This window comes from Ictidomys tridecemlineatus, chromosome 3 (genome assembly GCF_052094955.1).
Source record: "Ictidomys tridecemlineatus isolate mIctTri1 chromosome 3, mIctTri1.hap1, whole genome shotgun sequence".
NCBI classification, from domain to species: Eukaryota; Metazoa; Chordata; class Mammalia; order Rodentia; family Sciuridae; genus Ictidomys; species Ictidomys tridecemlineatus.
The window spans coordinates 134513687-134538173 of NC_135479.1; the positions used below are offsets into that span (position 1 = coordinate 134513687).

The following is a 24487-nucleotide window of genomic DNA, read 5'->3' on the forward strand; positions in this document are numbered from 1 at the left end:
TTATTCCCGTCCTTGATTGCATTTATGCAAATATGTAGTTCTTTTTTTATATCAGGGGTTGAACCTCGGGGAGCTTAACCACTAAGCCACATCCCCAGCCCTTTTTTATTTTTTATTTTTTAAATTTTGAGACAGAGTCTCATTAAGTTGCTTGGGGATTCACAAAGTTGCTGAGGCTGGATTTGAACTTGTGATTTTCTTGTCTCAGCTTCTCCCAAGCCACTGGGATTTCAGGCATGCACCACTGCACTCAGTGCAAATATGTAGTTCTAAAAATATTTAACATGAAGGGCATTATTAAGTTCTGTCTTCTAAGACTTTGATTCCATCTAATGAACAAGCTGAATAACACAGTATAAATTTATTCTGGGTCAAAATTAAAGTCAAATTTTATTTCCTATAATAATAGAACTGTAGGTTTCTTATTTATACACATTTTTGTTTTGATTTATAACTGAGAAGCCAGCCTCGCCACCTGTTTGGATCAGAAATTATGTGTGTGGTATATGGAGGTGTTGACTGGTCTTTACTCGGTATTCTTCTCTTTAGGTGATATTTATTTTAACCAATAATTTGCTCATAATCTATCTAATATATAGTATTAATATTGTCTCTGATTAAGATTATGATTATAATAAATATACTATACAAGATTTAAGTACCCTAAAAGAGTGCAGCAAAAGATGAATAAAACTTTAAATGCCTATATACCTTTATGCTTTCAAACATGTTTGCAAGAGTCCAGCTTGGGCAATTGTGTTTCTTTGGCTTCTCCTGTCACTAAGCTTATTAGGCACACACACAAAAAAAGTATTCTTACTTTAATGAGAATTTTTCTATATTAGAATTATCTTACCCAATTTGATCACTTACTTTATACACTGACTGTGGCTTAAGGCATATTTTAAAGGATGAAAATTTGTCACCATTGATTATATTCCAATAATGAGTCACAGGTTGATTCATAAGTTCCAACAGATTGTTCCCCAGGCTCACAGCTCCATCAAAGCAAAAATCATATTTTTCTTTTCAATTAAACACATTACAAAGCTTGGCACCCATTAGTGCTCAGCAAATGTTTGTGGAATGGTGTGGGGGTTAGTAGACTCATCTCTTTAAATTTGCTAACTCCTTCGGGAAAGTGGTGTAATCTGCCTGTCCTGTTTCTACTTTTTTGGTGCTGGGGGTTGAACCCATGGGGACTTGCACATGGTGAGCATGTGCTCTACCATTAAACTCTACCCTAAGCCTCTCCACAACATCTTGATGTAAGTTTTGAAAACTCAACAATCCTTACAGTGCTTCCTTGTCTTTCTTGTTGGATTTTATGCCATTCCCATATGCTATCTGTTGCTTTTCTGTTTATCTGGTACGTGTAAATATTAATTTAAAATGCTTCTTTGACATCTATTAAGCAATTTTTAATAGAATCAAGCAGCAGAAGTTGAGCATTTGGGGACTTATCAAAAAGTATTGTGCCCAAAAGGCTGTTCTTTTTTTTTTTTTTATTTTGAAGAACGTTTTTCTCTGATTTTATGCAAATTCAAAGACCGATCCAAGTCATCCCTGCAGATTGCTGGGACAAAATGTTTAATGTTGCAAGTTTTTTCTTGAAATTAATGAGTCACTTCCACTGTATAATCATGTAATATGTCAAAGATTTTCCATTGCATGAACCAAAGCTAATTGCAGTAAGGGTTTTAAAAATGATGCCTATTTATCAAAAACAAACAAATATTTTATGTTTGCATTACTCTCTGAAGTTTAGTAAGTTATTTCACATCTATTATCACCCTTGATCTTCACAACATACAATGTATGTCCAACACTATTCTAGGGGCATTAATTCTTTGCATTTTGGGTTTAATTAAATGTTATTAAAATCCACTTAACTTCACTAATGTCAAGTTAGTATGTATGACTAAGTAAAAAGCATCCATCATATTTTACACTAATGTTAAACAAATGAAAATATGTGTCTTGTTCCAGACCTCCAAGTTAAAAAGGTTGGGATCTCACAGATAATGTGTTCTCCAATTTTGTCATGTTAGTCTACCAGGGGATAAAATAATGGGGGGAAAAAAAGGCAAATTGAGGGAGAAAGGTATTTTGGGCATTAGTTGTCTAGTTAGCTTTGAAGATATCTTCACTTTCTTTAATTACTGTTGATTGCCTTCTCATCAGTAATGTTACAAATGCGTTTGTAGACCTCCCTAGTTGAATAGCTGTGCATATTTGGTAGTAGCAGTACAACTTATGATTGAATAAAGCTGTGTTTGGGTGATTATTTGATTTTCTGAGAGTGAGGCCCTGGCTCCTCTCATTTGGCAGAAGTCTGGACAGTTTCTGTTAAGGTTGATCAATAGTCACTTCACATCAAAATTCAGCAGATTTCTCAATTGATGCATTTCCTTTTAGAATGTGTTGGAACTTTCTATGTATAAACTCTGATTCATATGTCTATGACCAGCCTCATGGGTTTAGTATGAATATTAGCCTCAGTAGGATTTGATAGCATATCAGAAAACTTGTTTCTTGAATATGGCAAAGTGATAAGTTGTGCTATTATTTACATGGCTAATTGTGAGGCTTGGATACATTCCTTTGATGTAGTAAGAGCACTTAATGAAGACAGTTAAATAAACAAACCATTACAGTAAGTCTAGGAGTTCATACAGACGTTTTGCTTATTGTCCCAGGCCCAAACATTCATGTGTATTTTCCCATCCTATTTTGAATTTAATGGAAAGCTAGCTTGTTTTTCTTCATAACCTAATGCTCCACTCACTCATTTAGATTGTCAGTGCTGGAGAACTGATTTAATGATCATCAAGTAGCCAGTTTTGTTGTTGTTTGTTTGTTTTGTTTTTTAACCCATGAGGAAACTAAAGCACAGAGACTTGGAATAACAAACTAGGGATCACACAACCAGTTTGTGAAGGAGCCAGCCATGAACTAAATTTGCCTGAGTATAGGGTTCATCCTATAAAAAATTAAATACCCAAATATTATCTCGGGAAACTAACTCTGTATTTCAGCAATCAAAACTTGCCAACTTGAGATTACCGAACTTTTCAGGGTAATGTTATATTTGCCCTAACATGATCATTTTGTGTAACTAGAGCTCCTAACTACGCAGAGAAGGTATCAAGACTTTTCCTCTGATGTGTTTGGTACCTATTCAGTGCCAAATTCAGTGCCTAGACTGTGTTGTGTTTGGCGAGAAAGCAGATTGAATTTTTGCCTCATTTTCAAGAATTGACTTTAAGAGTGTGCTATTTCCGCCTGGACAACTCGCCCTACAGCCTTGGTGGTGTAATGAATTAGTTTTGCACAAGTCTGAGACTTCTAGAGGGCTCAGCAGGGGATCAAATCCTCCCTTTGTAGTAAGACAAGCTGCCAGAGACGTGATTGATATTGCAGACAGAAGTAGGACTTCAAGGAAGGCATAAGCAGATAAGTGGGGTAATAAGTAGATAATACTACTACTTTGCACTTAGGGTCTTTTATCTAAGCATCTGAAAGCAGCTATATCCTCAGACATCAAGAGGAGGGGAGGGGTCTCTCCTTTACTCTGTGGCCTTCTCTATGATCAATAAATCAGTGAGAAAGTTTCCAAAAGATGATTACTGGTAAAGAGTTATTTTTCTTTCTTTCTTTCTTTCTTTCTTTCTTTCTTTCTTTCTTTCTTTCTTTCTTTCTTTCTTTCTCTTTCTCTCTTTCTTTCTTTCTTTCTTTCTCTCTCTCTTTCTCTCTTTCTCTCTCTTTCTCTCTTTCTCTCTTTTATCCTGTCTCTATGGAGTTAAGTCACTAGGATGTGAAGCAATCACTCTAAAAATTATCTTGATCTTAATGTAATGTTTTATATGCACTTTCCCCTATAATGTTTGCATCTGAAAAAAGAAACTTCCATATACCAAGTAAGGCATTTCCTGTATTATTTAATCACTTCTGATTGTGTGGAACTTAGTTCCTCAGAGTAATTCTCAGTCTTGCATTTATTTTACTCCTCAAAAAATTCCCTTGTAAATCTTTTAGGCCAAAGTCCTTAGATAGTAAATCTTAAAGACAGCTTCAGGCCATTATGGCTCCAAGAAACCATTGTGAACTGGATTTGTTTAATAAGGTTGATGGGCACTGTTAGAGATCTCTGAGGGCATGCCTTCATTAATTTTGAACATATTGTGTCAATTTAGACAAAGAAGGTAAGCTGCCAAGCAAAAATTGTTTTCTGATAGCAGACCATGATTCAAAATTCAGAAGCCAGTTCCTTGGCCAGTTAGAGAATAGGCACTACGACATGTTTTCAGGTAACTTTACTCCTTATTGATCAGAGACGAGAATGATTTTTCTGGACATTAAACCATAAAACACAAATGCTAAGTGACATTTAAAAATATTGTTTAGTCATCCTTTCCACTTATGGCTTTTTTTTTCCTGTTTTAACTATGTTGTGTGAGGATTTTTGTCTTTATGCTTTTTTTTTTTCCTTTTTCTTGTAGAAATCTTTGGGTTAGAAGAGATCTTAAAGGTCATCAATCTAACCACCCAAGCAGTCTGGCCTTTAACTCCATAATTACAATATGGAAGTTACTGGCCTCTAATTTACTTAGGAGGTAAGAGGACACACATTCATGTAGTCTATCCCCAGAAGATTAATTAAAAAAAAATCACGGGATAGTTGGGGGAAAAAAACACAAATATATCCAAAAGGAAAAACACCACCACCAAAAAAAAAAAAAAAATGTGAAAGATAAAATGTGGTGTGCCTGTATCTGGAGAATACAAAAACACCTATATTATTTTGACAACTCAGTGTACCATTGCTAGTTCTAACTTCTATTTTTCCCTTTCAGTTTATAATTTATAAAACAGTATATATCTCATCTGACAACTGTTGTGGTTACTTGTGAGGTAGTATGATCCTCATTTGATAAATGTAAACATCAATTTCTGGTTTTTCCTAAGGGCTGCAGACCTAGTAAGTATCATAACTCAGAATTTCAGGCTGACCTGTTTTTTTTTCCCCTCCAAGCCAAGATAGACATTCTATCAAATATAGTATCAGATATAGCAAATACATCTGTGAAGATACAGTGCTGTACAAAATGTTAATAAACATTGTTATCAAATATATCCTTAAGACCTAGGTACTCAGTGGCCATTTTGGGTTCATATTTTCCTTCAGAGAGGATAGTAACTTATAACCTACATATAAAGATTCTATTTGCCATGATACTGAGTCCTCTTCTGACAAGGTCTTTACAACTCTAAAGTCATTCTTCCCCACATCAGTATCAGTTCCCTTTTTTTAACCCCAAATGAAGACTCTAGTTCTTCCTGCTAGATTTCAGGTACTACCCCTTCAATATAAGATGAAAACTACTTTCTGCCTACCTACTTAGGCCCTAATGTATCATATTTTTTTTTCTTTTCTTGTTTTCCTTTAATTTGATGTTTTTGCTTGATGTTACTGTTTGTTTCTGGTTTTTAATAAGGTGCCTTCCAATGTGCTTGGGCTCTGTTTTACTCCTTTGACTGAAGCATCTTTTCATCCTTTTTCCTCTTATAGCTTACTGTTTCCCATTTGATTCAGACATTTCCTTTATCTGTTATAAGGCCCAAACTTAGAATGGGGGAAAAAAAAAAGAAAACTTTTTTTTTCCCCAGAGAACAACAGAGATTGTCTTTTATTAGACTATGTTTATTACAAAACCTTTTATTGTCACGAAATCAGATTTTAAAACAGAACTTGAGGCATCTGATTGGGGTATGTGATATTCACTTTCAGTACATGTAGAATATTAGCCATAGGCCACATAAGGAAATAATGTATTTCTTATAGATATGTGTCATGGGGTAATGCTATTCTTTCAAATAGGGCCTACAATACTAAGAATAAGAAGATAAGGAAAACCACTTGATTTGCATAAAATTGTTACAAAGTATTAGAACATTCCTTTTCAATCTTTGGGTTTCATATTGTTTCTAAAATGAAAAGGATTGATTATAAGATTTCTGAAGAATTTAAGGATTTAGAAAAATCCTCTAGAAAAAAACCTGGAAAATGGTGTTTACATTTATTTGAGGATTTAAAATTCTGAAACAGTATTCTTCAGTTCTACTTTTTAGCAGTGCTTAGCATTGCTAGTCATATTATTATCACCATGAACTGTTCTTTTTCTTCTTTTATATTTGGAATTGTACGTTTCCCTCCAGAGACGCTGTCAGAGCCCTCTCTGCCTTCCCTGCTCTTATTGCTAGTGTATAAGAAGAGAACATGACACTATCATAGATGTGTCCATTTATAGTCCTAGGAAATGGTGAAAAAAGAATTTATAAGTGAATGCTTAATTGAAAACTAATGGCTAAAGACTCATAGTCTTGCAGAAAAGTAATAAGGAAATGGGTCCTTACATTTGGATAGCTTAAATTTATCTTGAGAACATGGGTCAGCCCCAACTGAGTTAGAATCCTCCCAAGTCTAGGGATCTGTTAGGAGGCCTGGTTTTGTTTTATGGGTCTATATGTAAATGTTAGTCCCAGATAGACAGAGTTTACCTCTCTAATTTGTCCTGCAAGTCAGTCTTTAAAAAAACAAGAGTATAGCATCCTGCAGTGTAGGAAAGGCATCCTGTGTAATTGTTTGCCAAAGGTCAGAGGGCAAACACTGTTGTGACAGTTGGGTGGGTTTGGCACACTTCTTTGGGGGAAGATGAGAGGGAAAAGGGGAGTTGACGTTGATCTTTTGAGATAGCAGTAGCAGAAGACAGTCCCCAAATTTCTAGCGTCTTTTTGATATTCCTTCAGTCCACATGAAGAGTTTCCATTTTTAATCTCAGGTGTTAGAAACATAGTCATAGAAAATAAAAGTTGATCTAGCCCTTATTTTTATACTCAAGAAAGTTAAGTCATAAAGCCTTCTGGAAGCCCGAGGTTACCTTGAGGAAGATACAAAGAATCCAGGTCTCCCACAGTCTTATTCTAACTTAAGTCATTCCTATCTAGCTTCCATCCCCCATGTCCCTCCAAGCCTCACCGGTTTCAACCTTCTTGTTCTTAATATGTAGTTTTATGTCTTTGCTGTGCTGTTGCTTTAAATTAGGAAAGTCTTTTTCTCTTCTTCTTCCCTCCACATCATTCTCCATCTTAAATATTTAACTCCTTACTTCTCCAAAGGGAATTAATTCTTCCTCTGTTTTCCCAAAGAACTATAATTTATAGCATTTATTTTGGTCACTATTTCACATATATTTTTTTTAATTTTGTAAACATATCAATTTAAGTCTATATCCATAGATAACTCTGTCTGTAATTATAGATATAAGATTCAGTACCTGTCCTTGGACTTCATCTTCCTCATATGCACATATACCTCCTCCTCTATCTGCATAGGTCTTATTGCAGGAACACATACAATAAAGTATACAATTACTGATGAAAGGAAACATGCATGTGCATAAGTGTATTGTGAGATGAAATTAAATGGTCTCTAATTGAGGGTCTTTAATACACTTTCCAGTCTTAACAGCTTTTAAATAGATCTATGGTTTAATATTAGAATCAAATCAAATCAGCTAATTTAAAACAGCTACTATTTACATTAACCTTAACTTTGATTTTTCTAACTAGGGACCATGACTAAGAAATGTCTGAGAATTTTGCATAAGTTTTAATTTACTGAAGTCATCTTCTAACTCTTGACCATGACCAGGAACTCATCATGGTTGCTAAATAAAAATTCTAAAAATGACATTTTGGGAAATCAGTAAGGAGAGAAGAAGCTGAATATGTCTTTTAAAGAGATGCTAAGGATGAACCCCTAGTGTGCTGGTTTGATCATAATCTTGCAACCTCAGGCCATACCACTTATGCTGCTGCCACTTAGCTCTTTGACAATGTAGCTTAAAATCCTTAACCCACAGAGAATCTGTCTTAATTACAAAACTCTGGGAATTAAAAGGGAATGAGAAGAGAATGTAAGTTCTGAATTAAGATGAGAGCAATATTGCTATTTTATCTACTTAACAACTGAATTATCAATAATTCCTCAGGATTGTGTATGTGTGTGTGTGTGGGGGGGAGCTGGGCATCAAACTCGGGGGCCCTGGGCATACTAGGCAAGAGCTCTATCACTGATCTATGTACCTGGCCCTTAGTTGGCTCCAACTGCCACTTAGCTCCTGTGTGCTTGTGTATGTGTGGACATTTGTCTTTAAATTATTTATAATGAAGCCTTGCTTTGCTACTTGTTTCTTTGTGTAATTGTAACACACTATACTAGACTTCATTTGAATAAATGATTTAATCTCATTATTTATCTATTAGGATAAGAAGATATAATCTTTAGTTTTGCTATATTTTCTTTTCTTTTTTTTTTGGGGGGGGGTGCAGGGGATCAAATTCTTGGCCTCACATTTGCTAAAGCAAAAAACTCAGCCACTGAGTTACCTCACCTACCCTCATTTTCCTTTACTTTTAAGTGACATATATATTAATCCTACAGTAAATTTCATTCTTTGCTGGAAATCACCTATTTTTTATATGCCTCACTCTTCTTGTGATGTTTTAAAATCTCTGCTGACAGAGTTGTCCAGTTTAATCGATGCAGATAATGTTTTCTTACAAAATCAAACCAGCGGCTTCTATGGGCCAGAATATCTGGCTTAACCACTTGGGTCACAGAGACACACCTACTTGGTTGCACCACTTTTTAATCGAGTTGTGAATCAGGATTGGGAAGCTAGAGTTAAACTGTTATTGTGTCTGTAACAGTAGGAAACTCAGGGGACCAAGATTGAGGAAAAAGGTTGCTAAAGGAAAAAGTCTATCTGTGGGGGTCATTTGTACCAACAAAACCTCTCATTTCCCCTTGCAAAGCATGCAAACCAAAAAATTGATTTACTCTCAGACTAGATCCCCACTCATTGTTGGCACATGCATGAGACAGCAAGCTCTTCTGTGACAAGCAACTTTTGCACACAAAAAGCACGTGGTTTAGAGTCAGCAGACCTGTGTTCTAAGGCCCAGCCTTAAGCATAATTTATGTGTGAACCTCATTATATTATTCATCACTTGCATACTGATTTCTTTATCTGAGAACTCAGAGTAATGATTCCATGTGTGCTTCACAGCCTTACTCTGTGGATCAAACCAGAAGAGTCCTGTAGCTAAGAGTTTGCCTGTTTACTCTTCACACTCTCCAATGCAGGAAATATAGAACTAAACTAGGCACAACCTTTGCTCTCAAGTTCTTATTTTCTTGTGGGACTCATGAAAACATGATTAAAAAATGAGATCTATAATGATCTAGGCAACCTAAGAATAGGGTGAAAATTTGGAGGAGAGAGCAACTGTCTACCTAGAAAAGATAAGAAATGACCAAGGATGGGGGGAGGGGACAAAAGATAGATCTAAACAGAATGCTAAGTACATAGCAGACAATCAACTAGTGTTGAGTAAGTGGTAATGTGTTATGTGGGTGTTGAAGAATGCACTTGAATCTGCCTATTGGAGAAAATAAAGAAACTAATATATGCAGAGATGCAAAATTGTGAAATATAGGGTATGTGTGCTCTGTAAACGGTAATATACAGTACACATCCTAATGTTATTATACATCTCCAAATCTTGGCATCCTCTTTGCCAATTAATGTGTTTTTTCCAATAGAAGTACTCAAGACTATATCCTGGGGAGAAATATAGAATGTTATAAAGCTAGACCCAATCATGGAATTCTTGAAGTTGGGTTTGCTTTTCCATTGGGAAAAACAATGCCCAGTGGTAAATTCCAAAGCTTACATTATTCACCCCTTTTTATAACTTCACATAAGTTTCACTCTCTTCTGTACTTGGGGTCCCTTTGAAAAAAAGGACAGTAGGAAGTCACTTCGTATTTATATCTGTGGGCCAAGTTTTCCTATAACCTACACTTATAGTGAGTGGAAATGGTTATCAGAGACAGGTGCTTTTTGTCCCATGATCTGTTGTCACAAACAGAAGATTACACCAGCCTGGTGATATTTGTGCCTGAGAGAGTAGCCAGTGCATACTGCCTCCCCAGTTCTAACAAACACCATGTTTTGACCTGTCTAGTTTACCTCAATCCTTCTGCAGGAGGTAGTAGGGAAGTCAGCTATTCTGGATCCAGCTAAGGTTTCAGTCTTTTTCTTTTTTAATCATTTTGATTCTCTTATTTTTTTTTTACCTGTGATTTTATTTCATGTGCTTTTTCTGGCAGAGGGTTGTTTTCTTCTACAACAGACATTATGAAAGCATTTGCATAGTAAGAAAATCATGTCCCTTAGAAGTGTGTAGACTCTGACAGTGTCAGTCCCAGTTAAGGACTCTAGAAATCACAGGGGATTTAGCCGTTTAGATCCTTTGTTGTGTTTACAGTAAGTTAGGAAACAGGCTAGGTAGCAATGTCAAGGACAGTGGGCAAATCACGGAGTGAGTAAAGTGGAACTTGAAAACAATATAGTTAAGTCACTTTTCACATCATTAAAAACTGATATTTAGTATCTAGGGGTAGTACAGTTTTGAGCAGTATAGGAGAATGCATAATAAGTGGAAATAGAGGTCTCCGAGTGGATTAATTCAACCCCTGTAGTCTATGACACAACGGTGGTATGCACACTGGGTGTGAGATTTGCAGATGGGATTATTCAAGCATCCCCAAAGTCACAAAGCTGTGACTTCTCTTATTTTGGAGAGCTGATCTGTGGCAGCCAGTAGACACATAGCCTACAAGAAAGGTACAGCCCAGCAGGAGCTGAAACTGGAGAAGGATGTTGGAACTCTCTGAGGAAATGTAAGTGAAGCCTAAAATTGCCAGGGCTCAAAGCTTGATAGACATCAAGAAGTCCACAGAATCAAGTGCCTCATAGGCTCCTAAAGGAAGGAAATTCCACAAGAGACAGATTTGTCTGGTATCAGCTAATAGGGGAGTTGTCTGTCTTCATCAATAGCAAAATTTAGATCATAGTTAAACAGACACAGGCAAAGACCAAAAAAATGGAATCAGAGTTATATAGGATATATAACCTGTTAATTAGACTTGTCTAATTAACAAGTTGAAAAACTGAGGCATGGACAACTGTGCTTCAGTTTACCAATTTAAGAGCAAGAACTTAAACATAAGTCCATTACTCTTAGGGCAATGATCTTTCTTGTACCATCTATACAGGCAAGAAGGGTTGCCTTCCCTGTGGTTTTAGGTAGTATAGATCATTAAAATCTGGAATTGCATTGGGCAATACCTCAGTATGTAACTAGAAGGAAAGATGATATATTATGTAATTAGCTTGAACAAATATTTGCAGTCCACTTAACAAAAAGAACTGAAAATGATGTAAATGAGACCTGGACCCCAGGATTCTAGAGCTTTTTACTATTCCTTGTAGTAGACTGTGTCATTTATGACCACTCACCATAAAGAATTCACACATGGAGAATGTGACAGTAAATAGGAAGGTCAAGGACAGAAATACAGTATATATTAGGCATTAAGCACAAAACAATCTAATGTTTAAAAAACAATTTGTTGAAAGTATTCAATAGCCAAGTTCGTAACCAAAGACCTGAATGAATAAAATAACTAAAAGTATACTGAAATTTATTTGGAATCTGTCATATAAACTACTGTGATAAGGTTGGGTGGGAAAGTTAAATATTATAATATGAGCGATGGGATTATTCAAGCATTCCCAAAGTCATAAAGCTGTGAATTCTCTTACTTTTGGGAGCTGAACTGTGGCTACAGTTTTTGATTTACAAGATAATAGATCAAAAAAACAAAACCAAAAAAATAACACAACAGTATGAGAACACAAACAGGTCGGGTCTGGTGGCGCACACCTGTAATCCCAGCAGCTCAGAGGGCTGAGGCAGGAGGATCTTGAGTTCAATGTCAGCCTCAGCAAAAGCAAGGGGCTAAGCAACTCAGTGAGACCCTGTCTGTAAATAAAAAGTACAAAATCGGGCTGGGGGTGTGGCTCAGTGGTTGAGTGCACTGAGTTCAATCCCAGTATCCCCCCACCCCGCCCCGCCCAAAACAAAAGAACAAAAACAAAACACAAATGGGCTTGATTTACAGACATGCTCTTTCCAAAGTAGACCAATCAATGGAAATAGAGAGGAGTATGTTTATTAAGAAGACAAATGTAACATAGCAATAGGCAGAAGGTAATTTTTCATAAGTTTAATACAAAATATTAATCTTATTTTAAATATTATCAGCTATTAGTGCTATTGTAGCAAGGTGAAGTGCAGTGCAGATTGTTGATCTAAACATAAACTGGTATAATGTCTGGAAATCAATGTAGTGTTATTTATCAATGGAATGATGTCTGTTAATTGAATAATTCAGCTTATGTTAATTAGTAGCATAGTACTTTTTGTTTTACCATTAGAGTGTTAAAGAAAACTGGAAGCAAAATGAATATTCAATTAATGGGAAATGGCTAATTCAATGAGACTAAGTAGCAATTTAAAATCATAATGTTATTCGGAAAATATGGTAAATGACCTGAAGATATACTCGTATTAGCAGGTTAATTTTAAAAAGTAGGTATATTCATGAATATACACAAATAAATAGTAAACGTGTGTGTGTGAGTGTGTGTTTGTGTATATACACATACACATATAAATATACATTTAACAAAATATGTGTGTTATATTTAATAGTATATGCTCAGTTTATAAAACATACATACTTGTATAGTACGTATCTCTGGCAGAGAATATATCAAAATCTTAACAGTGGTAACCTACAGGTTTTGGAACACATGACTGTATTATATTTCATATACTTTATGTTTTCTATGCTTCCAATAATATTTATAGTATAAACAAATAATACATGTGTTAAATAAATCATTTTAGGTAATAAAGTAATCAGAGTTCTTATTTGCATTTATAATAAAAAGAAAATAACCTAGAAATATTTGACAAACTTTTCGAAGTCTTAATATCTTTAATAATAAAACACCACTAATCCAATGGGACAGAGATGGTGGGGGGAAGACAAAGGATATTAGCAGATTATTTAAAAAAGAAATGCAAAGAGCCAATGAATACATTGAAACACAGTTGTTCTTGCTAGTAATCAAGGGAATTCATATAAAATAAGACTTTTTCATTTATAAAGTTGGAAAAGATAATCCTCAGTGCTATAATAATATCCTTATGCAAATGTATTTTTTAGTATCTTGGGACTGAACCCATCTAGTGATTTAAGTCCATAATATTTGAACCAGTATCTTTAGTTGCATAAATGTTTTAAAAAGGAAGTGGCCATAATACTGTGAAAACTAACAAAAAATTATATATCATGTGATCTTAATTTGTTTACATACATAAATACAGAGGATGCCAAAGGAAACTTTTTGACAATAATTCTGATTGGTATGCTTCTAGTTAGCTGGATTTTAATTTCGATCTTTCTTTTTTTTCTTTCCTAAATATCACATTGTTTTGTAATCTAACTCTTTTTAAATGCAAAATGAAAGTCAATGTGAAGAAATGTGATTGTGTCTCCTACATTTCTGCATTTATTTACTCAGCCTGTTTTAGAAATCTTTAAAAGCAAAGCATTATCTAAATCCATGGGTGTAGTAAAAATATTGTTACTATTATAATCATAGAGTGAGTTCTCTGGGAAATGAGCTACTAGGCTGCTCTGGACCTAACAAAAAGAGAGAGAGGGATAAATACAGGGTCAGAGGGATATGAAGGTGCCATCTAACCAAACAGCACAGTCTGTGTGTGGATTCTGGAACCTAAATGTATGGATTCTCATATTGACTCCACTGCTTGGTATGTAGGGTGCTACATAGAGATGTCTCTGTCTGTAAAGGATAATACAAATAACCTTAATCATAATGTTTATGAGAATTAAATGACCTCAATATATGTAAAGTGTTTTGAAGAGCACTTGACTCACAAAAAGTTCAGAGAGAGAAAATATAAACCCTGTCCACTGTTTTATTTTTTATAGAATGTTTACACAAATAAAACACTGTTATCTTGAGTACAGCTGTCAGACTTGGGACTGAACTCATTTTCCTTTCCTAGCCAGTGACCCTAAAAATGGTATGGTATTGTATCTTGTTTTGGAAGTGAGCTTTAGACTAGAGAGAAAATTGATCTGGTGAATTAATTTAGTGGCTTTCAGTAGCTTCTACAAATGTTTATTCTTGTCACCTATGTGAGGTAAGAGAAACTTGGCTCAGGGAAGATCAGTGCTTCAAAAGTTACTCAGCGTGCTCTGTTGATCATCCTTTATCTGAATGGTAACTGGTGTTAAAAGGACCTAATTGATTTTATTCTGCAGCAGCTTGGAAAGTCCCCACATTTCTGATGTTTCACATATGCTTTAAAAACCCCAACCTTTTTTTTTTTTTTACAATTACATGTTTATCATGCTGGCAAGTTTCTCTTTTGACAAATAATTCTTGAGATTTGAGATGCTGAGCTTGGATTGATGGAGAGCATCATTTTTTTCTCTCTTATATTTTAATTAGATAGCATGCTTAGCTTCTTACAGGAAAGGCATCTCTGAAATAAGTGTCAGTCTCATAATAAACTCTGGGAAAAAATTTATGGTTCAACTTTCTAGTTCTTTCTTATAAAAATTAAACTATTTTAATTGAACTTATATTCATTGAGCTTTAGAGGCTAAGCATGATATGAAATCTACTCTCACTTCAATAAGGCTCATAGTCTAATGAGGGAGACAAACACGTACACAATCTTTTGTGCTGAAAGGTAGAATTTTATGAATGCTTTTATAAACATTCGTGTGGGCTAAGATTTAACTTCAGATAGGGAATTGAAAAAGTCCTTATGAAGGTAGCATTTAAAGAATCTAAAAACGTCTTAATATATCAGGTAAAGAGAATGGTGGCATTCAAAACAGAGGATCTAGATAGAGCAGAGGGACAGAAATGGTCCCTGAGGCCAGCATATAGTTCACAGATAGGAATTTAGGGGAGATGATGCTGAGAAGGTAGTTTGGGAGAAATTTTGAAGGACTTTGAATGCCTCTCTAAATAGCTAGTTTCCTCCCCCTGGCATTGGGGTATCCTGGGGAGAGACATGATCAGAGTTGCTCTTTAGAAAAGACAAGGTCACCGGGGAGCGAGCTCCAGAAGGCAAGAGGGAAGAGACATTGTGATGCATTCTTTCTTCTACCTCCCTCAGGTAGATTTTTGGTTAAAGAATCAAAGGAATGATCTATTTAGAACTAGATACACATTATTTCTTAGAGTTTCAACTGTTGCTATAAAAACCAGTCATCAATTTTTTTTTATTTCCTTTAATATCTACCTAATCCTAGCCAAATTTACCCAAACCCTTGGCCTCTTCTAATATCGCCTCCTCTTCAATTCAGTAGAACTAATCTCATCATGAGGGTAGACATTACTTGAGTTCACAAAACCTTAGCATTTCCCTTCCTCCACCTGAATGCATGCACAAAAAGGTAAGAGCACAAAATCTCTTCCATCCCTTTCTGAAATATCATATGTGTAATGTTGTTCTCTCTCCAACCTTACATTGTATGAGTTAGGAGCTTTAGATAAATGCTTTGAGTACCAAGGCCTCTTCTACTTGCTTAGCTTCCTCAGGGGGATATGTTATAGAGCCTTTGACATTGGTACATGCAGAAGATGGCATTTCAAATTAGAGAAAAATACATACTATTCAATAAATGATAAAAATCATTTATTTTATGGATAGTATTTGTATGTTTCTTATACAAGCATGACTTCTGGAAAGTTAGAAAATTTGCCTGTAAAAATATTTGGGCACGATTCTCTAACACTGCAATCCATTTGTAGTATTTTATAACACTGGGTTAGAGAAGGCCTTTCAGACCTATCTTAAAACCAGCAAGTTATATAAAAAGAAAAATAATACATTTGATTATGGAAAATAGAGTTCTTCTGTACCAAAAAGCAAACCACAAAAACATGTGCAAGAAAAGTCAGATATATGCAAAGAGAAAAAAAATATTCAAACATTTATGATAAAGAATTGAATAACTGTTAAGAAGCATACTCAATAAAATATTGGCATTTTTCTATTTCTGGAAAATACATGATGATCCCACCTGTAAGAAATCTGTTCCCAAAGCTGTGGGTTTATATCAATGATATTTTCATCCAGAGGACAGTATTGACCCTTAATTCTGAGGCCATAAAACTTCAACTCATCTGGAAAAATACCTGAGAATGGAAAGTTATGAACTCTAAATAGAGTTATTTTGACTCCTGAGGGCTTGGGACATTCACTGAAGGTATTTTTTTTTCATGTGTTTTCAAAGTGTGCATAATAGTACTTACCTACATCATCTAGGTTATTGCGAAAATGAATACACATTACTAAATTTTTGTGATCCATGGATAAGCATTGTTGTGTGGTGAGCACAGAGAATTGTTACTTTATTTGTAAGCTTGTGCTCAAATAAATGCATGATACTTACATAAAATATTCACACTAATTCAGAAATCATACATTATAAGAAATAGTTTAATTAGCTCTTAGGGAAATGTTGTGCGAAGTTCAAATTTATATGGCCTGTCAGCTGATTTTTCATTTTAAGGCAAAACAGACAACAACAACAGCAAAAAACATGCATTTTGTCCCAACACATTGTTCCTTTTTGCTTTATGGCATTTAATTATCTTATTATCTATACAACTTGACTATTTTATTTGTATAATATGAAGATGAGCAAATTGAGGGGGAAAATGTCAAAGTAAAATAAGAGAAACATAAGTAATCCTCCAAGTCACTCCTTTGAATTTTGGACAAGGATATAGACCCTTATCTTAGTAATGATCTTAAGAAATAATTTAGTTCTGCCCCTCATTTCACAAATAAGGAATTTGAATCCAGAGTGGTTAAGTAACTTGCCCCTAGGGCACAGACCTAGCTGAAGGCAGAACTGGGAACACAGCCCATATCTTCTAACTCCCAGACTAGTGCTCTTCTCCTCAACTACCAGAGGTCCTCAAGGAGTCACAGTACCTATATTGTCTGAGATTTTGTCTGGAATCTTGGTAGATTTATGCTAGATCAAGACCATAGTCAGATTTTTTTCATGCTGTGCTAATACACAGAAGAAATTTGACCATTTTTTACGTGCTGGAAATCTTTGGACTTTGTGAAAACTAAAGTTTAACATTTTGATTGTATATTATCAACACTTAAGACCTTCAGTTCTAGATTTAGGGATTCAAATGGTTACACTATCCCATGAGTAAATAATAATAATAATAATAATAATAATGCAATGCAGTAACGACCTTCTGGGCAGCTGTGCTAACAGCATCTACTCTAGAGCACTGACCCCAAAGCCTGACTTATTCAGGACTACCTAGAAGGCTGTATAAAGCCAGTTGTTGGGCGTGCAAATCTGGAGAATTTGATTCAGTCAGACTGTGCTGAGACCAGATCCCTGTTTTTACAAAGAACCTTGGGTGATTCTTGGGTCATCCAAGTTTTCCAGACACTGTAATAGAGCACAGTTTTAAGGAAGCAGGCTTCTGCTTTCCACTATTGTCCTATAGCTGTCAGTGGGTATAAAACTGAAATACACAGTGTAAATGATTATGCTGCATTTTGTAAGTAATTTTTTTCTTTATAGCTAGTGCTCATTTGTTTAATTGCAGGTAAAAGAGAGGTCATTCTTCTTAATGTTTGAGTGAAGAAATGAATGTTTTATGTGATATAAATGTGTAGCCTTATATGATTTTCATGTTCTTGGATACTTGAGATCAAATTATACTATAGAAAATAGTTCATTAAAAAAAAAGCAGCAACAGAATTATTGATAGTAATTCAGGAACCTTAAAATAACCTTTATCCCAATGACCACATAATCCTTTATATGCATGCATTTTATGAATGCCAAAGTAGAATTAAGGAGGAGGCAAATCCAACATTATAAACATATTTACAAAACTTTATTTCTGAAAGCTATGTACTAATCTATTATGATTACTAATTTTCATCTAATGTTCTTCTACATTTTGGAAGAAATTTAAATATGCATAATAATCTTAGCCAGTTGTAAGTTTCGGGCAGAACAGAGGAAATTGGCTTCCTGATTAGAGGGTAGAGGACAGATATAAAACTAACTTAATCCAAACACTGAGCATAATGAAAGAGTATTTTAGAAAATTATATAACTATCAGTCTATATTCATCTTTACTAAATCATGATGACCAAGGCCAGATCCTAATGTGTTTGTATGTATTTATGTAAATACATTTTTAAAGCAAAAGTTTAATAGATCTGTCATGCTTTAGAATACATTCTATTAATCATTTCAATAGAAGCATCATGTAAATACTCAATTTTATTATCCATTCACATGAAATAATATTGTCTTTGAGTGTTAATAAAATCTAGGTGTAATAAAGTGGATAAAGTAAATATTCAGTTAGAGAAGATTTTTTTAAAAAAACTGGACATATGTCCAAGGATTTATATTTCCTATATGTAACATGGATAATTATTTGTTTTTACAAGGCAATGGGACCAATGGTTTGAATTGTGATCAACACCTAGTCAGAAAAATGAAGTGGCTTTATCAGCATTGCTCTGTATGAAACCACTGGCATGTCTCAGGAAAGAATAGGTGGAAATTTTTCAGCTTTCAGGCAGCACATTTTGGTTTTTTTTTTTTAATTTAGAAAGTATAACAATGGATTTTAGTATTTGCCCCTAATTTATAAATTTGTATAATCATTCATGAAACCTTAAATCTAGGATTTAAACTCAATAAAAGAAAAAAAAAAACTTCAAAAACTTTCCCTGACATTTTACTCTCCAGTTTTAAAGTACAAAATAACTTTTTGAAATGCCTCCTGTAAGTCCTGGTGGTGGTCGGTTTCTTTGGAAGACTCTGTTTTGCTTTGGGGAGAGAGTGCACTTTCTTATGAAAGAGACAGGGAAAGTTTTACCTGTCTGTCTCTTTCCTGTTTTTTTTTTTTTTCTCTTTCTTTTTTCTTTTAAAGATTGGTGATAAGGAATTCTAACTACTTAATGAGATGGGAGAGGCCTCACTCCATTGGAGTGGAGGAGTCCAGGTGGAAGTTGATGGATTGGACAGGTAAAGAGAAGAGTCCCGCCCTCATGCCTATAGTTGGGTATATATTAGGGAACCTAAAAGTATGTAGAGAGAGTGAGAAAGAAGAGAGAGGGACCTGAGTTCTCTTATCTTCTTAGTAGATTTATACTGTGAGGGTCTCAGAGGGGGTGGGGGGGTTGGCAAAACCCTGGAACCAGAAGAGAGGACAGCAGCATTGATCAATCTTACAGCTAACATGTTGTACCTGGAAAACAATGCCCAGACTCAATTTAGTGAGGTAAGGATTTAAGATTTTAGCATTTCATTTAGAGATGCTTTCTCAGTTTTGGTTTTTAAAATAAAAAGATGATTGGGGTTCTCGGTTACCCAATGTAATGTTTTTGCAGATTGTATATGGGAATCTCATTTTCTTGGTTAATGTTTTCTGTAGTGGCTCTAAGATTATTATTATTTTTTTCTTTAAAGTAGGAGATGAAACTTTTGGAGAAAAGGGAAAAGAAAAATTTCTGGTTAACATTGCGTATTTGAAGAAATCCAATATTCAGGAATTTATAAAATCACTCTTTTTAAGAACAGGCTGCTTTAGCAGATCGCACTTTGTTACATACATTGAGTTGATTTTTCTGATGGATATTCATGTGTCAAGGAGATAAATTAGTTGGCTATGTTGTCTTTACTTAGTTCTATAGCCAGAGTTCATCTTAAAAGCAAATGAAGTTTGTCTGTCTCAAAATGATCAGGTAGTGAGATTTGTTTTTTTTTTTTTTTTTTTTTTTCCTGAAAGCCATCTTCATTTTTAATTTTATCAATCCAGGGACCCACTTAAATCCTGAAGAGATTTTAGTAATGTACCTATTGTCTGGTGATTGACTTGGATGTTTGCTGTGTAATGACAGAGGTTTCTAAGAGCAAATACATCCTTAAATATTATGCATGCATACATGTAAATGTTTACCATAGCAGGCGAGATTTTGTTTAAGGAATTGATGATTCTCTGATTTCTTAACAAGTTTGACTTAGGGATTTAAATCACCAGGCAAAGAGGATAAGGAGGGGGGAAAAAAAATCCTGAAGAGACTGTAGGGCTTTGAGGAAGTTTCCTAAGGTTGAGGGAGGTCTAACAACAATATTAGTTTACATTCCTCAGAATAGGGCAGCTGTGTTGACACTAATCAGATTGGGGGGGCTGGTTGTGGAGAGTTCAGTGTTTCGGATGAAAATGCTTGCAGGTGAATGCTTGAAAAAGTAGGCTGGAGTCCTCAAACTGAGCTCCTTAAAAATCAAAACAAAATGCATAGTACTCCAGGCAGACCGCAAAGGGAAGAGGGCAACCGAGCCGGCACTGTCACATTGACCATGCTATTGTCTAGACACCTGAACTGTGTAAATATAACAGGGGAAATATCGAGTTATCAGAAGAAGGAAAAGGAAGTGTCTATTTTCCTTTAAAACATTCAGGCAGTCCTACTTGTCCTCAGTAGAGAAACTTGAGTTTCTTGTTTTGCTTTAATATTGAAAGTTACTTTAAAATTGAGTTGAGAACTTAAACTCATCAACAATTCTTTTTAAACGGTGATAACTTTTTATGATCTTCTTGTTGTGTTCTATCGGATCCCATTTTGCTCAGTCTCAATCTCTATGATCCGTCTGTTACATATATATGCCTTTGTTCCCGAGCGATTTCACAGAGTATTTATAATCAGTGAAAGACCTGTGTAGCTAAGTTTTATAAAACAGAAGAAAAGTTGGTTCAGAGATATCTTTAAGAAAAGCTCAGGATGTACAAAGTGGAAAAAACATTATTATTTTAAAATGAATGTAATATCATGAAAAAAACTGCATAAACACTGTGATTAGAAGATCTTTGTAGGGATTACTTTTAGGTAGAGGCCAAAGAGTCAGCCATATAGGAAAATATGACATCCTTATGATGAAAGAAAATACCTTTACACAGGTCTGTGTTTTTCAAAAACGTTAGGTAAATGTGTGGTCAGGAGCTCAAAAGGCAGCATTTGTCTGTTTCCTGTTGGAATGCTGCTTAGGTGCACAGAGGAATCTATGAAAAAAAAAATATGGCTGAACTTTTCCTCCCTCCCTATGTTTTTTGGTATATTTACTTCATGATTTTCGTATCCTTCCGCCGGCATATTGTGGGATTGTTTCATGGTCAGGGTTCTGTTTTAGTTCTTAGGGGCAGCTTTCTTTCCATGCACAGTGTACTTTCATAACCAGTTCTCTACAAAAATGTAGCTCTACATTATAGACTATGAAATGCCTGGGCCACCTGGTCCCAAGAATCCTGAAATTCAGTGCAAAAGTTATAATGTTTTGGGATTCATATTTATTAGCAACATCAATAGAGAAATAACACTCTACTGTTATTCCACAATAATTTTTTAAATAGCCAGGTTATGAATAAAAAGAGACTTAGAAGTTTCCGCAAAAAAAATCAAAATTACTTGAGAACTATAGTGTACTCTCCAACTTCAAATAATTGGTTGGTTTAATTTACAGGAAAATTTTTTGAGTTGATGAGTAAAAAGTGACACAAGAGCCGTATTCCTTTTCGATTCCCTTTTTTCACAACTTTCCAGTTATTATCACTTCAGCAGAGCTGGATTGGGTTTGCTGAAATGAACAGGAAAAGTTCCGGAAGGGATGGGAACCTGGGCAGGATGTAACAAGCTGGGCTTGAGGTTCTACCCTGGGGTTACAGTGGTTTTACCCTGGGCTCCGCTACCCACTGACTGTCTTGAGACCCAGCTCAGACTTGGAGAAAGATAGGCTCAAAATAAAGGAGCTTCTTCACTGATTAAGTTTTAGTTCCACTTTCTTGCTATCCCCCCCCCCCCCCAAAAAAAACCTAGGCTGCATTGATGTGTGCATATGTGAATATGTGTGCAAGCACATGCATGTGTAAATGTGAGCAACAGAGACCCACACTCCATTTTAGAAAAGATCTTTATCAGAAGTCCTCATCTGGGATTTTAAATGAAGGAGGAAAGTTTTGTCTAATGAATTAGGATCCTAACAAGAATTCAAGGTTCATACACCAACACGCTTCATTTAACAAATCACAGTTAGTGATTTTTTCTTTCCATATTTGAGAGTACTCTAGGAATATGATTGAGTTCTGCTTGTTAAAACTTCTTTTCTCAATATCAAGGAGAAATTGAAGACCCTAAAGAGGGCTGTTGCAATTCATAGCATATGTTCCAAAATAGCTTTTGTGAAAAAACCCATTGTGAAAACCTAGTTGAATGCAAGAGCAAAAGTGCTGAGGTAGCAGTGTGAGCTCTGAGTCCAGGTCATTGTCATTTAATTGACCTCTGGGCCTCCTTGGTCAAGGAGAATAGTCTCTCCTACCTCAGTACTGTTCAGACAGGCTGAACCATTTTGTTTTAAGAGGGAGTGATTTTTCTTTTAATATTGTTGTTTGCTAACTGAATGCATTATCTTAAGCTTTCCCATGTTGTGCTTCTGGGATATTTAGCCTCCTGTAAAAATAGCAGTGGACAAGAAGCACAAAACTGCAGGTTTAATTCAGGTGTCAGTCAGGCTGCATCCCTAAGTTCAGGCTGTGGCATTGGATTGCACTACTTGTTTTCCAATTGGGTGCCCTCAAGCAGAGAGGGGACTGGGAGAAAGAGATCTAAGATTGCAGATCATAGATGGTACCTTCCTTCATTACTATTGGAAAAATGATTTGGTGATAATGAATCACTTATCCTTTATCTCGATTAAGGAAAGTATGTTTGGTTTGTTCTTTAGGAGGGCAGTGATCCTCAACGGGGGTATGGGGAGTACATCATGAATGAATGCTGGATTATCTGTAGCAACCCCCTCCCCCCAAAAAAATACTGGCTGCTTTATTTTTTTTATCATATTACATTCATTTTCTGAACATACCTATTAACATTTTTTTAAGACGATATGCCTGTAGAGAATTTAGATTCTCTATTGTGCTTATTAAGGGTGTATATATTTAAGGTCACAAGATTTGTTTATCAAGGAAGGATTTGGATCAAATGGTTGAGAAATATGTTGCCACAAATGCACTCTAGCTTTCTTTGATGTGCATGTGATTGCTTTGAGCGGGACCTGACCTGGTAGGAGAAACAGAAATAGGTAAAAATCTTCTCTTCAGATTATGATGATCAAATCAAACTTTTTTTGTCCTATTGAATATTTTTAACTTCTAATTCATTTTTTTCTCAAACTTTTTTATTTGTTGATAGACATTTTATTTATTTATTTATTTATTTATTTATTTATTTTTATGTCATACTGAGGATTGAAACCAGTGCCTCACACAAACTAGGCAAGCACTCTACCACTGAGCCAAAGCCACAGCCCTAACTTCTAATTGTTTTATATTAAGAAAAGATGAGCACAGGTAACCAAAATATATCTCAGTGAAAAGTAACTTATTCTTATCATTTCTATTAAAATTTTACTGTTTTGAAGATTAAAAATTGTCCAAGCCCATGGACTGCCAGTTTTCATTTGATGTGTAATGAGTAAAAGGTTAGGTTACTGATAACAGTGTCATTGTCCAGTGCCAGTTTAGGAGCTCCTACATAAGATACTCAGTAGGGTTGGACATTTTGGTCTAGAAGATAATAGGTTGAATTTTTAAGAAGTAAATTAATTCCAAGATTAATCTTATTTCTAATCTTTTCAAACATACCTCAGAGGCACAAGAAAATAATAAAGTGTAATTTTTTAATGTGTCCATTCTCTGAACATTTTATAATTTATGCTCATGGTTTTTAGTTGAGTTGCACTTTGTCATTATTCATTTAAAGTAGTATTGAGAAAACTACAGATTAGAAAAACTGCTCTTTCTTTTCAAATAAATGTTTAAAATCAGTAGTGTATATAATGTTAGGCTCTAAAAATGAGTTAAGAAAATACTTCTACACTGAGAAGTTTATAGTTCATTGGCAGAGTGAGCCAATTATACATACACATACAATTATAACATAGGGAAGATCCTAAGTGTCATGTGAGAAGTATGAGCCATATAAAGTAAGCAAGCAAGAAAGTCCCAAAGTAGGAAGATCAAGAAAATCCACAAAAATATATAAGATGCCACTGCACTTGGAAGGAGAGGTAGAAATTTCTGTTTCCTTGAAATGTAAGAGAGAAGGAGAGGTAAAGTAATAAACAATAGAGGCACAGGGGTGGGGTGATGGCTGGTGCACTTAGAAATGTCCAGTAGTTCCTATGCATTTTGAAAGCATAAGATGATTATGAAATACAGTCAGGAAAATATAAGATAAGAGCATCTCCATGAGGACCCTAACACTGAGAGAGTGTTTAATATAGTGACAATGACAAGCCACAGAAGGACTGCAGAGAGGGAGGGTGTGTTTGAT

General features: G+C 35.1%; 1 protein-coding gene across 6 annotated transcripts in view; it reads left to right on the forward strand.

Annotated features, from left to right (window-relative positions):
* The window catches only part of Tp63 (tumor protein p63), a 130500-nt gene that overhangs the window by 17424 nt on the left and 88589 nt on the right, over nucleotides 1-24487 (forward strand). For 2 of the 6 annotated variants that reach the window (XM_005330974.4, XM_078043853.1), the window contains exon 1: nucleotides 19211-19383. The exons of the other annotated variants lie outside the window; for them this stretch is intronic. In XM_005330974.4, coding sequence (XP_005331031.1) covers nucleotides 19342-19383 — 42 coding nt within the window. In that variant the 5' untranslated portion in view covers nucleotides 19211-19341. Of the gene's footprint in view, nucleotides 1-19210; nucleotides 19384-24487 lie in introns of those variants that run through there. 6 annotated transcript variants of the gene reach the window in all.